Raw genomic sequence first — 18,496 nt, 5'->3', positions numbered from 1 at the left:
TTTCATTCATGGTCAGTTCAAGAAGGACCTTCCAGGGACTGGTTCCTACCTGAGCGGTTCCTACCTGACCACCTACTGTGTGATCTGGGGCAAGACTCGTCCCCACTCAGGGACTCTTCCCATGGTTGCATGAGGAGTAGGGACAGAACTTTGTCATCTCTAACGTCCACTTCAGCTCTGACATTCCAGGAGTCTGGGGGTGGTCTGTGTTCTGGTTACAGTATGAGTTGGCATCAGGCCCTGGTCACAAGGGGTGGGGACAGGTGAGCCTAAGCTTCAGGCAGGGGTCTGTAGCTCAAGGAATTTACCTCCTGGCTTCTGCTTTGCTTCTCAGTAGGTGTGGGGCCTGCCCTGCTCCCTTCCTGTTATTAATAACGGCTAACATTAGTTAAAACTTACCATGCTGTGTACCCTGCTACGTCACTGACCTTGATTTAAATTTTTTTCACATTAATTCTTTGAGATTGATAATATTCTTATCCCATAAGAAGAAACTGAGGTTCACAGAAGTTCAAGAACTTGCCCAGAGTCGCCCACCGAGCAAAAGGTGGAGGGGTGTCAGTGCTAGGGGTGCCAGGCTCGGGATCCTGGCCACTCTGCTTCTCTGCAACCCCTGCGTTAGGTCAGAGCTCTGGCTGGAGCTCAGCCTTGTTGGAGAGGTGCGGAGGAAGGACAGTGAGAAAAGGGGCTTAGAGCCAGATCACGGAGCTTGGGTGCCTGCCTAAGAGCCGGGACTATTTTACCATCACAGGGAGTTTTTGGGGAAAAGGAGTAAGTGATCTGGAGTGTGTGGTTTCTGCTAGGTGCTCCTGAGAGAACATTTTAAGTTGTCTACATTCTTGTTACAAGATGAGTCAGAATCGGCTCTGTCCCCAAGGATGGGTAGTGGGACAGGTGTAGATAGATCTTTTATCTTTCAGCTAGCTGAGCACTATGGACACTTGGGGCCAGGTAATCCTTGCTGTGGGGTCTGTCCTGTGCATTGTAGGATGTTTAGCAGCATCTCAGGCCTTTGCCTATTACAAGCCAGCAGCCTTTTGTCCCCAAGTAAGATAGCAAAAGATATGTTCAGAAATTGCCAAATGTCCCCTGAAGATAAAATGACCACCAGGTAAGAACCATAGCAATAGGAATTATTTCTTTCCTAACCTGCATCTTTTTTTTTTTTTTCATTTGCCAAGGTTTCGGGAGTTTTCTTTTTCCACCATGATTAATGCCTTGCTGGGTCTTGCTGCTTTGGTGCTTCATTGTGGGACCTGCGAGAAGCCCCCAGAAGGAATGGTCTCCTCCTCAGGGTGGCACTTTACACACTCGCTTTACAATGTTACCATCTACGAAAACTCTGCTCCCAAGACCTATGTGGAGAGCTCTGAGAAAATGGGCATGTACCTCGCGGAGCCCCAGTGGGCAGTGAGGTACCGGATCATCTCTGGGGACGTGGCCAATGTATTTAAGACGGAGGAATATGTGGTGGGGAACTTCTGCTTCCTGAGAATAAGGACAAAGAGCAGCAATACGGCACTTCTCAACAGGGAGGTGCGGGACAGCTACACCCTTATCATCCAAGCCACGGAGAAGACCTTGGAGTTTGAGGCTTTGACCCGCGTGGTGGTCCACATCCTGGACCAGAATGATCTGAGGCCCCTCTTCTCCCCACCATCATACAGAGTCACCATCTCCGAGGACATGCCCCTCAAGAGCCCCATCTGCAAAGTGACAGCCACCGACGCTGACCTGGGCCAGAACGCTGGGTTCTATTATGCCTTCAATTCAAGGTCAGATGCGTTTGCAATCCATCCCACCAGCGGCGTGGTCACCGTGGCTGGGAAGCTCAATGTCACCTGGAGAGGGAAGTATGAGCTCCAGGTGCTGGCTGTGGACCGCATGCGAAAAATTTCTGAGGGCAACGGATTTGGCAACTTGGCTTCGCTTGTGGTCCACGTGGAGCCTGCCCCCAGGAAATCCCTGGCCATTGCCTCAGTGGTGGTGACGCCACCAGATGACAATGAAGGTGCGGCCTATGCCACCATAGTGGTAGATGCAAACGGCTCAGGGGCTGAAGTGGACTCCCTGGAAGTTGTTGGCGGAGATCCTGGGAAGCACTTCAAGGCGGTCAAGTCCTACGCCCACGGCAACGAATTCAGTCTGGTGTCTGTCAAAGATGTCAACTGGATGGAGCACCTTCACGGATTCAACCTCAGCCTGCAGGCCAGGAGTGGGGGCAGACCTACATTTTATTCCCAGATCAGGGGCTTTCATCTACCACCTTCCAAACTAGCTTCCCTTAAATTCGAGAAGGCTGTTTATAGGGTGAAGCTTAGCGAGTTTTCCCCTCCGGGAAGTCGCGTGGTGTTGGTGAAAGTCACCCCCGCCTTCCCCAACCTGCAGTACATTCTAAAGCCATCCTCAGAGAGCCCAGGGTTTAAACTCAATGCTCGCACTGGGTTGATCACCACCACGAAGCTCCTGGACTTCCATGACCGAGCCCACTACCAGCTACACGTCAGGACCTCACCGGGCCTGGCCGCTGCTACGGTGGTCATTGACATCGTGGACTGTAACAACCACGCCCCCATCTTCAACAGGTCTTCCTACGATGGCACCTTGGAGGAGAACATCCCTCCAGGAACCAGTGTTTTGACTGTTACTGCCACGGACTGGGATCATGGGGAGAATGGATATGTCACCTATTCCATTGCTGGCCCCCAAGCTGTGCCATTCTCTATTGACCCTTACCTGGGGATCATCTCCACCTCCAAACCCATGGACTATGAGCTCATGAAAAGAATTTATACCTTCCGGGTTCGGGCATCGGACTGGGGATCCCCTTTCCGCCAGGAGAAGGAAGTGTCCGTTTCTCTTAGTCTCAAGAACTTGAATGACAACCAGCCCATGTTTGAGGAGGTCAACTGCACGGTGTCTATTCGCCACGATTGGCCAGTGGGGAAGCTGATAATGACCGTGTCAGCCATCGATGTGGATGAGCTTCAGAACCTGAAATACGAGATGGTGTCGGGCAACGAAGCAGATTATTTTTCTCTAGATGACTTTTCCGGGGTGATATCCCTCAAACGTTCTTTTATGAATCTCTCCACCCATCATCCCACCAGGTATTTCTTGAAAATTACAGCCTCAGATGGCAAAAACTATGCTTCCCCCACAACTCTGAATGTGACCGTGGTGAAGGACCCTCGTTTGGAGGTCCCTGTAAGGTGTGATAAGACGGGGGTGCTCACACACTTCACAAAGACCATCCTTCACTCTGTTGGGCTTCAGGACCAGGAGCCCGGTGACGAGGAATTCACTTCCCTGAGCACATATCAGATCAATCGTCACACCCCCCAGTTTGAGGACCACTTCCCCCAGTCCATTGACGTTCTCGAGCGTGTTCCCATCAACATGCCCTTGGCCCGCCTGGCAGCCACTGACCCTGATGCTGGCTTTAATGGCAAACTGGTCTATGTGATTGCAGATGGCAATGAGGAGGGCTGTTTTGACATTGAGCTGGAGACGGGGCTGCTCACAGTAGCCGCTCCGCTGGACTACGAAACCACCAGTTACTACCTCCTCAATGTCACAGTGTATGACCTGGGCACTCCCCAGAAGGCCTCTTGGAAGGTGCTGACAGTGAATGTGCAGGACTGGAACGACAACGCACCCACATTTCCTCCTGGCGGGTACCAGCTAACGATCTCAGAGGACACAGAGGTTGGAACCACAATTGCACAGCTGAAAACGAAAGATGCTGACTCGGAGGACAACGGCCGGGTTCGCTACACCCTGCTGAGCCCCACGGAGAAGTTTTCCCTCCACCCTCTCACTGGGGAGCTAGTGGTCACAGGGTACTTGGACCGGGAAGTAGAACCTCGGTATATACTCAAGGTAGAGACCAGGGATCAGCCCAGGAAGGGCCACCAGCTCTTCTCTGTCACTGACTTGATAGTCACATTGGAAGACGAGAATGATAACTCTCCCCAGTGCATCACAGAACACAGCAGCCTGAAGGTCCCAGAGGACTTGCCCCCAGGAACTGTGTTGACATTTCTGGATGCCTCGGATCCTGACCTGGGTCCTGCAGGTGAAGTGCGATATGTCCTGTTGGAGGATGCCCATGGAACCTTCCGGATGGATCCAATGACTGGGGCACTGAGTCTGGAAAAAGAGTTGGATTTTGAGAGGCGGGCTGGGTACAACCTGAGCTTGTGGGTCAGTGACAGTGGGAGTCCCCTGGCCCGTAGGACCCTCTGCCACGTGGAGGTGATAGTCCTGGATGTGAATGAGAATCTCCATCCTCCCCGCTTTACCTCCTTTGTGTACCAGGCTCACGTGCAAGAGAACAGCCCCTCAGGAACTCAGGTGATGCTGGTGTCTGCTCACGATGACGACAGTGGCCTGGATGGGGAGCTCCAGTATTTTCTGCGGGCTGGCACTGGCCTTGAAGCTTTCACTATCAACCAAGACACAGGTACTGGGGGTGGGGTAGGATGGGAACGCTGGAATGCCTGGGACTGGGTGAAGGAAAATCAGGGACTGTCCTGAAAGAAATCAGGCAGCAGATAGAAATGAAAGACAATAAATAGGGATTCTCTTTCCTGATACCTTTATTGTACACACACACATACACACACACAAAATATGAAAGTAATATATGCTGCTTATACATCTTTATATAATTATAATTTTATATATATATATACTCACCTGCATTCCATCTCCCCAAATACAATCTTTTAAAAATTAGACCATAGACATATACATAGTATTTGGATTCATTTTGACAAAATCATACATGCATACATCAAATTCCATAATTTGTTTTCAATTCCTATTCCCTTTCTTTCCTCCTTTTCTCCTTCCTCTACTGAGCTTCCTACTTTATTGATTGATTGATTGAAACTTTCCACATATACCTAAAGGTGAAATTCCCCATGGTACATTTATATATGCATATAATGTGATTTTGTTAATTCTGTGTTTCCTCTCCTTTCCTGTCCTCCCTCTCTCTCAATCTCCTTCTTCAACTCCACCGATCTTCCTTATAGATCTATGATATCCGATCCCCTTCCCTATACTTCTTCTTTTCCTTGTGTTGCTATAGTTTCCAAATGTGAGAGAAAGCATTTGGCCCCTGATTTTTCTGAGTCTAGTTTATTTCACTTAGCATGATGTTCTTCGTTTTCATCCATATACCAGCAAAAGTCATTATTTCATTCTTCTTTATGGCTGAGTAAAACTCCATTGTGTATATATACCACATTTTTTTTGATCCTTTCATTTGTTCATGGGCATCTGATCTGGTTCTATAATTTTGCTCTTTGAATTGTGCTGCTATGAACATTGGTGTGACTGTATTGCTGTAGTATGCTGATTTTAGATTTTTTGGAGGAATACTGAGGAGCTGGATAGCTGGGTCATACAGTGGTTCTGTTTCTATTTTTTGAGGAATCTCCATACTGCTTTTCAGAGTGGTTGTACTAACTTGCAGGCCCCACCAACAATGTATGAGTGTACCTCTCCCCCTACACCTTTGCCTGTACTTATTGTTGTGTTCTTGATAATTGCCATTCTGACCAAAGTGAGATTCAGTCTTAGTGGTTTTGATTTGCATTTCCCTAATTGCTAGAGATGTTGAACATTTTTTTGTGTATTTGTTTATCTTTTGTGTTTCTTCTTTTGAAAAATGTCTGTTTAGTTCTTTTGTCCACTTATTTATTGGGTTATTTGTTTTTGGGGCTTTGAGTTTTCTGAGTTCTTTATAAATTATGGATATTGATCAGAGGAACAGCTGGAAGTGATTTTGCCTATTCCATAGGCTCTCTCTTCATGATCTTAATCATTTCCTTTGCTATGAAGAAGCTTTGGCATTTGATGATATCCCACTTATTGACTGTTCGTTTTATTTCTTGGGCTGTAGGGGTCTTTTGAGGAAGTTGTTGCTCTTACCTTTATGATGGACCCTATGTGTTCTTCTAACTTTTGCAAGGTTTCTGGTCTAATTCCTAAGTCTTTGATCCACTTTTATTTGACTTTGGTGCAGGGTGAGAGATAGGTATCTAATTTCATTCTTCTACATATGGATTTCCAGTTTTCCCAGTACTACTTGTTAAAAAGGTTATCTTTTCTCCAACACATATTTTGGGCACCTTTGTCAAGTATCAGATGACTACAAGTAGGTGGGTTTATCTCTGTCTTCTATTCTATTCCATTGGTCTTCATGTCTGTTTTGATGCCAATATCATGCCATTTTTTGTTACTATAGCTCTACAGTATAATTTGAGATCAGGTGTTGTGATGTCTCCTGCATTACTCTTCTTTTCAGAATTGCTTTGACTATTCTGGGTCTCTTGGTAGTGTGACCATTTTGACAATATTAATTCTGAACAAGATTATCTATCCATGAACATGGTCTTCTTCAATTTCTTTCTTCAGTGTTCCATAGTTCCCATTGTACAAATACCATCTTTATTAACAACTTCATCTATACACTGATTTTTTCCCTCTTTGTATCTGATATATTTTCACTATTTAATTATTACAAAACAATACACTACTGCTGAAATTTACTTTTTTTATATAATGTCACCTCAGGACATCTTATTTTCTAGTACATATAATGTTTTTCATCCATTTTTATTTGGTGCATATTACTTTATCACATAGGTCTGACAACCTTATTTATGTTCTTTTACTCATATATATTAGTATCTTTAGGAAAAAATGTTTTATTTTTTATTTATTTTTGTGGTCCTGGGGATTGATATCAGGGCCTCGTGCTTGCTAGGCGAACACTACCACTGACCTACATCCCTAGTCCCTAGGAAAAACTCTTAAAAATGAAGTTAATGGGTCAAAGGTTAATGCATATAGTGCTGGGGATCAGAGTCCAGGGCCTTCTCACACATGGCTAACAGCTGCTCTACCACTGAACCTCAGACCAATAATGTACATTTTCCATGGCAATAGTTATTTTCAAATTTCCTTCCAAAAATGTGACATCAACTTACTTATTCTTTTTTTTTTTTTAAGTTTTGTAGAAAATAAGTGCAGTTTAGCAAGTACATACTGAGCACCAACTACTAAGAGGGACCTTGAAGAGATCCTAGGTGAATGAGGAAGCTTGCTGCCCTCAAGGAATTCACAACCTGGTGGATGATTTATTTACAATCAAAGGGCTGGCGATGTGGTCGAAAGGGCTTTAGATGGTCAGTGCCAGACCAAGATCCTTCACTTCTCCCTGCATAATCTTGGTTAAGCCAGGCTCCCTCTCTGGGCCTCAGGTTCCCATCTGCCATTGCTGGAATGCTCTGCTCTGTTCTGAGCACAGGCCCTGCCAGTTGAGTGTGATCTATGAGAACTTAGGGTGCAAGTTTCTTTTTCTCACTATTGGACCTTCAACTTCTAAAACAGAGCTGGCCCATAGTAAGCAATTTGTGGAGTGAGTGAGCTAAAGAATGGAGGTAAGTCCCCAAATTCATGAAGATGATGGAGAAGGAAATATTGGATTTATTCATAAAATGCCTAATCCTTATATTGATGATCTATCAGGACTTAAAGAGTGAAGAAAACAGTCAAATGACAGTTACTGTTAGTTGGGAGAGGTTGAGGTTGGAGGATTACGTGTTGGAGCTCAGTTGGGGCAACTTAGGAAGACCCCATCTCTTAAAAAAAAAAGGATTGCCCTAAGAAATGTAAAATACATCAATGGCACTTGGGTTGAAGTAGTTAGGAGAAAATGGATAAGCTACCACTACCTCCTTAAATCATATACAGGCCCATATGCCACATTCAAGAGCCTCTTTCAGCAGAAAAATGGTTCTGGGAGATTCCATAATTCAGACGTTAATTCCCCTATGTTCAACTCAACATCTCCCATGTCTACTTGGCAACCATTCTCTCTTTTTGTGGAATACTTATCCTATCCTTTCCACAGTAAAAATCAGGGATTGGGTAGTGTAATTTCTAAAAATATTTGAGCTCTAAATAATTTTGGGTTTGGTGATTCACCTGTCCCCAGGAATGATTCAGACTCTGATGCCCCTGGATCGGGAATTTGTACCCTACTACTGGTTGACAGTACTGGCTGTGGACAGGGGTTCTATACCTCTCTCTTCTGTCACTGAAGTCTACATTGAGGTCACAGATGTCAATGACAACCCACCCCGGATGTCCAGACCTGTGTTCTACCCCTCCATCCAGGAGGATGCTCCCTTGGGCACCTCTGTGCTTCAACTGGATGCCTGGGATCCAGACTCCAGCTCAAAAGGGAAGCTAACCTTCAACATCACCAGTGGGAATCACATGGGATTCTTCATTATTCACCCATTCACAGGTAAGAACCCAGAAATATAGATAAATAGGGATCTCTGCAATAAAGTTTCTCAAAATGTGGTACCCAAGCATCATTGCATCGCCTGCAAAGTGGTTGAAAATTCAAATCCTCACCCCAGACCTCCTGAGTCAGGATTCTGAGAGTGGGTCTAGAAAATCTGTGTTTTAACAAGAAATTCAGGGATTCTAATGAGTCCTAAAGCCTGAGACACTTTTCTACTAAGTCCATCTCCACAGGAAAAGGAGAAGAATCTATTGTCAGCTTTCTTGCCTTGGTATCCAGCAACATCTGGGCTATTTCAGATCTCCAAATCCTCCCATGCGATCCCTCCTGGAGTCACAAGCATCAGTCAGAGAGCCACCTTTAACCTTAGTTCCAGACGGATCCCAACTTTACCCACACAGTGGCAATAGGGATCCACTTAGAACTCTCACTAGCAACTGTCCTTGGCCCAAGAACATGTGGAGAAAGGATGGTGGATGGGTTAAAGGAATGCAGCAGTCACCAGTTGGCAGCAGTGAGCCAGGTATAACCCACAGGGGTGTTTTGTCTGACTGGCACAAGCTTTTTTGGAATAATAGTACTTTTATTCATTATTGGTAGAATGCAAGAAGGTAAAATGTTGTCATAGATCAGTACCTTTTATAATTAGAAAGAAACATACAATTTGACCCAGTAATTTTATGTGTTGATGTGTGTGTGTGGGGTGTGTGTGTGTGTATTTCACATATATATTTCTATATAATATATTCATAAATATATAAAATGACTTATTTGGCACAAGCTTTAAACAATGATTTTTTTCCAACATTTTAAAATTGGCAGATTCCACAAAGCATCTCAGATTTCTGATTTTTCTTCAAAAATGGAAAGGTCTGGCCACACTATCTCCATCTTTCCATAGGGCCACATTATACCAGAGACTGGCAGCAGCTTCCTGAGCAGACCAAGGTTATGTCCTCTGGTCCTCATGGTCCCTGTGGTCCCCATCGTCCCCTATGGTCTTTTTCTCAGTCTACAACCCCATTTACACCTGCCTAGCTCCCACTGGCACTGGAGTTTGAGAACCACTTTCCAGTGCTGGGGGAACTTCTCGAATGCCACATCTTCCTCTCAGAAGATGAACAACAGCACTGTTGTAGAGAAGGCTGGCATTTTTCTCCTCTGAACACAACATCCCATTCCACAACCGTTTGCCATTGTCCTAGAAGGACAGAACCCTGGTAAGACTGGAGTAAGGGAAGAGGGAGAATGCTAGTGGGCTCTGCCTTGACCCTGAAGACCAAGGAGGTTCTGGGAGGGAGTTCTGGGGCAGACAGTAAGTGGGTAATACAAGTGTCTATTTTCCCCAGGGACATTTGTTGGGTGCCTTTCCTATTAACCTTGGAGCTCAGGGTATGGAGTAGTCATCCCAGAAGGAGGATGCTTTTCTAGTGGAGAACAGGCTTAAGCTGGTTTTCTATCTGGTCCCACCCTGTCCCTCCCCTTTTAGAAGAGCTAAGAGATCTCTCACCTGAGGCATTAACTTCTCAACTTCTTCCAAATCCCTGTTCTGTTGACTATCAACAGTTCCCTGACAGCATTTCTGGCAGAACGCCCTAGAAGGCAGAGATGTTCTTAGTTTTCCTGCAGTTGAGGAGAAGAAATCTTTATTAGCATGAACTTTTTAAAAGTAAAAAAATCTATCTGCCATGATTCCAGCCTACCATCCTCATCTTCATCATTGCATTCCCCATTTCCTACAGGGGTAGCTGAGATGCTTGTTTTGTGCTTTTAAGGGAAAAGTCAGTTTGCCATGTCCCATGGACTCATGCCGGACCCAGCCCTGCTGACCCCTCTGGCTTCGTCTTGCCCTCTCATGCTGCTGTTCTCTGGGTTCCAGTCACATGGCTGCTTCAGTCCATGGCTGCTCCTCACCCAGAGAGAATTTTCCTGATACCATAATACACTTCCTGGCACCATTTGCTCTCTTTCATAACATGTATAATACAGCCCATTATGTTCATCTGTATGTTCACTCCATGAATTATCCTTGCCCACTAGACTTCAAAGGTTCCCCAGAAAAAGGACCTTTACTATTTTTGCTGGTCACAATATAATTAGTACCTGGCATATAGTAGAAGCTCAGCAAATAATTGTTACATGGATGAATGCATTTCTTGGCTTTATTCACAATCTTTGCTTAAACCCAAGATACATTCATTTACTCAGCAAATGTTTAAAGGTCCCTGCCCTGGTGAGGCCTTTAAATGATGTGCAGTGGAGAGATGTGAAAAAAATAAAACATGGTTTCAGGCTTTGGGAAATTCAGTCCATCAGGAGCATGAATATTTAGATGGAAGGAGTACCGAACCAGTGCAAAAGAACACAGCTTTGTAAAACAGGAGTAGGTGTGGTGCCCTAGCTGATCAGAGGAGGAAGAAGATGATCCGGTCTGTGTAGTGGGTCTGCAGCTGCTTTTTGGAATAAGGTGAATATAGGAAGTTAAAGGTTGGGGAGGATTTTTACAGACAGCAGTCAGGGAGGGGACATGGACAAGGGGAAGGACATGGACAACATCCAGGAGAGACAAAGACCAGGATCTCATTGAAGATACAGCAAGCAGGTCAATTTTCAACAGGCATATCCCAGTTCCTCTACTTATAAATGGTGGTATCTTGGGAAAGTTACTTTTCTGCTTACATTAGTCCAGTTTGTGTTGCTGTAACAGAGTACCACACATTAGATAATTGATAAGGATTACAGGTTGATTTACTGCACAGATCTGGAAGCTGGAAACTCTAAGAGCATGGTGCTGGCATGGGGTGGGGGTCTTCTTGCTGCATTATAACATGGCAGAAGGCATCATATGGTAAGACAGAACAAGTGTGCTAGTTTGAGTGTCTTTTCCTCTTTTGATAAAGCCACTAATGCCATACTGGGGACCTTACTACCCCCAACTCATCTAATCCTAATTAGCTTCCAAAGCCCCCACCTAAAAATACCATTAAGATATGAACGTGAGGATTCAGTTGCCAACCCATGAACTTTTGGAGGACACATTCAAGCCATCGTGCCTGACTTCTCACCTGTAACATGGAGATGGTAGCAGCTCCCTCCTGGACAATTGTGAGCATTAAATAAGTTAATAGGTAGAAAAATAGAAAGATGAGAAGAAAGTCTGGGCCCGTGAGAGCTCAGTGAACACTGGTGCTGGGGGAGGCTGGGGGAGGGAAGAACAGGGAGATGAAGATGAAAAGGTAGTTGGGGAAAGAATTGCACTGCAGTGGGTCAAGATGAAAGGGATAAGGGGTCTATCTGAGGAGAGTCTGTTAGAAAAAGATTGGATGAGGGAGGGGAGGAAGGGAAGGGTTAAGGAAGGGTCTTTGTTTGGAGGGGAAAATGGTAAGAGATGAATCGGTCGAGTGACACTAAGGGCCAGGAGAGTTGAGGGGCATTCCACACACCTCCTTAGTGGGTCCTCGGCAGCCCTGTGTGGAAGGCTCTGATGTCCCCTCATTGTATATGGGCAATCCCTGGGAATTTGGACATGTGTCAGAGAATCTGCCATTTGTCAGAGAAGGGGGTCAAGGTAATAGGGAGTAAGAGCTCAGGAGGCCACGGGGCAGTGATTCCAGGAACACAAGCCCTTATGAGGTAGGGGGAAGCAGTGGTGAGAGAAAGATAAAAAAGATAAAAGGAAGAAAAAAGAAGATACCGAGAGAGGGAGGGAGAAAGCAAGAGAGGGAAGGGAGAGGAATGGAGAGAGGGAAGACAGTGAGGGTGAAAGCCTCAGAAGACAGAGAGAGAGAGAGAGAGAGAGAGAGAGAGGGGAGAAAGGAAGAGAGGGGAGGGAGAGGGATATTCAGGAAAAAAGGGAATGAAGAAAGAGAAGGGGCAGGGGGAAGGGAAGAAGGAGACCAGAGGGCTCACCCTGAGACCCAGTACCCCTCACACTCTTCCTTGGGGCGGGAGTGTCCCAGAGTCCAAGCTTTTCTTTCTCCAGCCCCTCAGCTTAGGGATGAACTGAATAGGTGACCAGGGACGGCACACACCAGTCCCAGAGGAATGTTATGCCTTGTTTCCACTCATCTTCCTTCTGTCTGGAAGGGTGCCTGGACATGGGGCTTTCCAGGGCATCTTCCTTGACCGCTCCCATGCCTGCCGTCAGGGAAGAAGAAGCTGGGACGACACATGTTCTGCTCCAAGAGGGGGGTCACATGCTCCTGACAGAGACCACCTGCTCACCCCAAGCTCTTCTCTTTCACTGGAGGCTCCACCCCAAGGTGGAATCCCCTTTGCCTTCACTGCACCCCACACAGAACCTCCATTCTCTTTACTGACCTTCCAGCAAGAGCAGACTCTCGCTTCCCTTATCTTCATGACTTCGTGACGCTTAAACAAAATCAATGAACTTACTGACAGTTTTCTGATGGTTCACGGATGGCTACCAATGGCTTTGTTTCTCTTTAGAGGACATTTTTCATACTCAACCATGACCTCTTAGGCTGAGGGCTTAGGATGACATTAATAACAATAACCTCAACTTCTGAGGTTTCCAAATCTTGCAAAGAACTGGCTTCTAACTCTCCCTTGTTTCCTCAGAGTAGAGTCATTAGGTTAGAGTCTGTCAGGAACAAGGGATTTCCATCCAGCTCAGTTCTTTCTGAGAGGATGGGCATCTGAACAGGTGAGTATTTGAGTGGGGCAGGCATCTATCTGATTGGGTAGGTATGAGTGGGCTGGCATCTGATTGGGTGGGTATGAGTGGGCTGGCATCTGATTGGATGAATATCTGAGGGGGCAGGCATTTGATTGGACAGGGTGATGATGCTGGGAGGTTGCTGAATTTTTGACCCATCACCCCAAGCAATTGTAGGTGGGAACTTCGGCTAGCACATTATCACTGTTGTTCTCTTTTACCACCTCACTTTCCCTTCCCTTCCCCTTAATATACTTGCTCTCCAAAGACTGGAAGAATTCCCATCTGATAATTCTCATGAAGTATAATCCTGAACTCACCTCAGTGCAGTGGCTCTGGGAGCCCTTTGCTCACATCTGCCTCCTACCATTTCTCCCGTAGGTCTCCTGTCCACCTCCAAGCAGCTGGACCGAGAGAACAAGGATGAACACGTTCTGGAGGTGGGTCATCAAAGAAAAGTAGCGCAGGCTAATCACACACACACATACTTCCTCTGCACAGAGGAAGGGACAGCAGCAGCAACTGCCCCTTGAATGTTACCTTTTATAGGCTAAAATCATGGCCTCGTGCTAGGGGCGGGTTTAGTCCTGATCTTGTGGAAGGCAAGTTTGTTTCTTGGGAACAGAGACAGAAAGGAGAACAGGGAAACCGGCGTGTCCCTTTATTTTCTCAAGGTAAGAACAGGGAAACCAGCACGTCCCCATCTCAGGGGTCAGTAAGTTGTCTCTTATCTCTTGATAAGAACAGGGAGAGATCGGCCAGTCTCCAGGCTGGTAGGTTTTATCTCGGGCTAGGTTCTATTTCTTGGGAATAACAACAGTATTCATAAAGTGGGGGTGGGGGAAAGGAAGCCAGCTACAATTATGCCAACAAGTAATAGTGGTGAACCTGGTCACTGAATTTGTAATGGTTTATGGGGTCTCGGCAGACCTTGGAGTTGCATACATGTCTCTGGTACTGTGACTGAGGAGAGTTCTAGGCTCAGGTAAGAGGACAGACTTGAACTGAGCCTTGTTGTGGTTAGTGATAAAGGATTGTTGGGTCTTTGCTGCTCATCAGCTCTGACAAGGGAGGTCATGTCCTTAATAATGTCTGAAGTAAGTGTGGGAAGGAGGAGCAGTATACATGTGCTATGTGCTTCTCAGGTCTGGTTTCTAGTACAGCCCTCTGGTCCAGAAAGAGACTCACCCAAGGTCAAGCACTAGGTTAGTGGAAGAATCTAGAATACATATATATATATATATATATATATATATATATATATATATATTTGTCATATGTATATATATATTTGACATATATGTATATATTTGTCTTCTATGTTCACAGACTGTGCACAGAAATGAGTAATACTAGTAATAGCTAAATGGTCTTCTAGAGTTTCTAGGGACTGACAAATTTGCCTTTAAAAATTTAAAGTATTTTAAAAATCTGGAATCACTGTAAGTGGTAATGTCCTATCTCATGCTGTGTTCTTAGGGCTTATATGCATGGAATGATTTGCCCCTATACAAAATAGCTTCTGAGTCTGGAAATTGCTTTAGTGTCTTTTCTCTCATTCTGAATTTCATTTCGTGTATCGGGTTACGTGTCTGACTCAAGAGGTTCCACCCATTCCTGCATAAACATATTCTAACCTCAAGTAGCTCAAAGGAACATGAGCTACTGTGAAATACAAACAAATAAAAAGTAGATAGTCTTTTTGGAATGGCCCATGGGCCTTGCTGGGTGAAGAGCACCAGCTTTGGTCTGGACACTTTGATCTTGACTTCTTCCACTTCTCTCTGGTTCCTTTCTCTGTTCTCATTGGTTTTCCTGTGGACAAAGTTACTAGAGAGCTGTATTCCGAGCAAGTGAAGTCATGGTAATAAAAATAACAAGCATATACCAAAGAACAAACTAATATTAAACAGACTGTCAGAGCAGTGGTCATGTTGTGCTGGGTGGTGGTACATATGCATGACTTTGTATTTCTCAGTCCAGGTCCTCATGCTCAATTCTGTCTGCAGGTGACTGTGCTGGACAATGGGGAGCCTTCCCTGAAGTCCACCTCCAGGGTGGTGGTGTGCATCTTGGACGTCAATGACAATCCACCTGTATTCTCCCACAAGCTCTTCAATGTTCGTCTTCCAGAGAGGCTCAGCCCAGTGTCCCCTGGGCCTGTGTACAGGCTGGTGGCTTCAGACTCAGATGAGGGTCTCAATGGCAGGGTTACCTACAGCATTGAGGAGACCGATGAGGAGGGTTTCAGCATTGACCCAGTCACCGGTGTAGTGTCATCCAGTAGCACCTTTACGGCCGGAGAATATAATATCCTAACGGTGAGCAAATAGAGAGAGGTCACAGAGGAGGGAGTCACAGAGTTGGCTGGAATTTTTTCTGTGAGGACATAGGAGGAGGGAAACAGCTGGTAGCATGATGGAAATGGAAGCTGGGAGTCTTGACTCCAACCAATTCTGGATCTTTCTCTGTGCACAGAAAGAGACTGGGAAACCCTATCTGTTCTTTTAGATAAGGATTTAGTGAGATTAACAAAGGCTCTGAAATCAAGATGTGCATGGGTATTGATCCTAGCATCTGTGTGATCTTGAACGAGTCATTTAACTCTTTTGAGCCTTTGTTTCATCATCTGTCAACTGGGAATAAGAACATTATTCTTGCAGGAAGACAGTGTACCAAATGGGTAGGCCTTGGGTCATCATGTCAGATGGCCTGAATTCAAGAATCTCAGCCTTCTTGCTGGCCAGGTGGGTGAATTCAACCATCCTGAGCTCCAGTTTCCTCCTGCAGAAGGAAAATGATCATAGACTCTCTCCTTGGCCTACCATGAAGATTAAATAAGACATTGCACACAAAACTCTCAGAGCAAGGTCTGATAATAGGAAGAGCCTAATAAAGTCTAGCATTCTGTTTATAGTTGTTGGGAATGGTAAAGGGCATATATACGCAAAGTTCAGTTTATGAACTAGCACACAGTAAACCTTCGCTTAATGGTGGCTCTTATTATTTTTGACTAACCAAGAGGTTCTAGACCACAAATTACGTGTTTTACTTAACCACTGTGGTTATAACAACTAACACAATGCCTGTGTATAGTGATCCCTCAAGAATGTGTCAAATGAATGAGTCAATGGACAATAGGTCAGCTTGGTGGTGGCTCAATTTTGGTGCTGGTATCTTTATAGATCAAGGCAACAGATAGTGGGCAGCCACCACTCTCAACTAGTGTCCGGCTACACATAGAATGGATCCCCCAGCCTCGACCATCCTCCATACCAATGGCCTTTGATGAAAACCACTACAGTTTTACGGTCATGGAGACAGACCCTGTGAACCACATGGTGGGGGTCATCAGTGTAGAGGGCAGACCTGGCCTCTTCTGGTTCCACATCTCAGGTGAGTTCCAAGAAGCACCCGTCACTTCTATCTTTGTAAACCAGTTCTAGTCCTCAGTGTGCAGTCCTTCTGACCTCCCTCAAGGTCATGCTCTTTGGTAGCCCCTCTTTGGGCCCTGAATGGTGATCATGCTTCTCAGGTTCTCTGGGGCAGTGAGTAGTAGCTTTTGTCAAGTTTTCTTTCCATTATAGCCATGATCTCAGGTGGAATGTCTTGTGATCTCACTGGTGACCCCAGACAGGGTTGGGCAGTGCTTCAGTTACTCCAGATGTCTAGGAAACCTGAGATGAATGGTGCAGAAAGACCCAGAGGCAAAAAACATGAAATACTGATAGAGATGACTTCCTGAGGATGAGCCTGAGGGTAGTTATACCCTGGGGCCGTGTTCAGCATACTTGTCCACGTTCTTCAAGACCCAGGGAAAAATGCTCATTCTTATTCTTGCTTTTGGTGCTGGAGATTGTAGCCAGGGCCTCAGTCATGCTAAGCATGTATTCTGTCACTGAGCTACAGCCCTAGCCCCATGCTCCTTATCATTTTAAGAGGAACTTGGGTCTAAGCTCTGATGGGCTCCTCTAACATACATTCCTCTCTATCTCTAAATCATAGTGGTTTTTGTTTTGTTATGTTTTTTGGTGGTGGTTGTTTTTTGGTTTTGGAAAAAGAAATTCATAAAGCCCTCTGAGAATCTGATGAATGCTAAGGTCTTCTTCCTAATGTGAAGGCAAGATTGCAATAAATCACTGAGTCGATCTTAAACCTGGAGATGGACACTTTATTCGCCAGTTGGCAGACCAGATTCACAGCTAGTGGGCCAAAGGGTAGGCTGCAAGTCTACACCCTTTGACACCCTCCTGGGGTGTGAGTACACCTTTTATAGTCCAAAACCATATTAAAGCATAAGTGGCTGTTTTTATGATTCAAAACCATAGACAAACATTATGAGATCTAAAAATCATAAACAGAAAAGAGAGTGGGTCAATACATCCCTAGTTGAGTACAAGTTAAAGAATGGTTACTAACATTTAGACAATCAATCAGAACAGGGTACATTCTCTAAGAAAAAATGGGAACCAAAGACTGAACACTTTTACATTGTATAAGAATTGCCATTTTGTGTTGCCAAACATGCTATGCTAATCAACTATTGATGAGTACAGAGGTAGGGCTTTCCCTGGGAGAAGCATTTCTTACATGATGTGGAGTCTCAGGGCAAAATGGAGTCTGTTTGGTCATTGCCCATATAGCCTGGCCCACAACACCAAAATGTTGTATGAACACATATGCACACCCACATATGTAAATTTGCATAGAAATGTAGAGGTTTTATAGACTCTGAAATTTTTACATTAAAAATCTCTTAGGAGTTCAGTACCCACACAGGCAGGGAGTTCTGTTTTCAGCCTGGCTCAGAGAGTTTTCCATAGTTTTCAGCCTTGGCTCAGAGATAAGCTTAAGATCTGCATTTGGCCCAATCTCTTTGATCTCCTGGTCTTACTTTCAGTTCTGATTGCCTTCTCTTCTATTTGTTTGACTTATTTTCCCATTACACATAATTTCCTTTATATAATGCATGCACCCTATAGAACAGTAAGAAAACACAAATGAATACGGGGAAGAAAATTAAAATTACCACAAGTCCCATCAACCAGAAGATAATCCATCATTACACTTTTGATGTGTTTCTTTATGCACACATGTGTGTATGTACACACACGCACATATAAAGAGTTATATTAACATATCATTTACTAATATTTCAAATGTCAGAGATGGTGAATACATTTCCATATCACTAAACAGGACACATTGAAGTAGTTTCATGTTATTCTATATCTTGGATTCTTGTAGTTTATTAAATCCTCTCCTTCTTATCGAACAGAGTTATTTTCTAGGCATAAGACTATCACAGTAGTTTGCCTACAGCTCTTTGGACTCTGGTGCGGATCAATTCCAGCCTGTCATTCAGATAACATATCATCTTGGAATAGTCTTAGAATCTCTGATTCGGGTTCTTCCTTGAACGTCCACAGTACCTTTACCACGTGCTCTAAATCTGAGGACCAGATGCCAGTTAGGCAGCTGCCACC

The 18,496-nt window shown here is 44.9% G+C and overlaps 1 protein-coding gene across 1 annotated transcript in view; it reads left to right on the top strand.

Moving 5' to 3' along the window:
- Nucleotides 1-1,206: 1,206 nt before the first annotated feature.
- Nucleotides 1,207-18,496, top strand: part of Fat2 (FAT atypical cadherin 2) — a 66,407-nt gene continuing 49,117 nt past the window's right edge. Inside the window, exons 1-5 of the mRNA XM_026388308.2 lie at nucleotides 1,207-4,465; nucleotides 8,015-8,329; nucleotides 13,392-13,450; nucleotides 15,020-15,331; nucleotides 16,196-16,406. Coding sequence (XP_026244093.2) covers nucleotides 1,207-4,465; nucleotides 8,015-8,329; nucleotides 13,392-13,450; nucleotides 15,020-15,331; nucleotides 16,196-16,406 — 4,156 coding nt within the window. The remainder of the gene's footprint in view (nucleotides 4,466-8,014; nucleotides 8,330-13,391; nucleotides 13,451-15,019; nucleotides 15,332-16,195; nucleotides 16,407-18,496) is intronic.

This window comes from Urocitellus parryii, chromosome 1, assembly GCF_045843805.1.
Source record: "Urocitellus parryii isolate mUroPar1 chromosome 1, mUroPar1.hap1, whole genome shotgun sequence".
Taxonomy (NCBI): Eukaryota; Metazoa; Chordata; class Mammalia; order Rodentia; family Sciuridae; genus Urocitellus; species Urocitellus parryii.
This window is presented reverse-complemented; position numbering and strand designations above follow the sequence as displayed.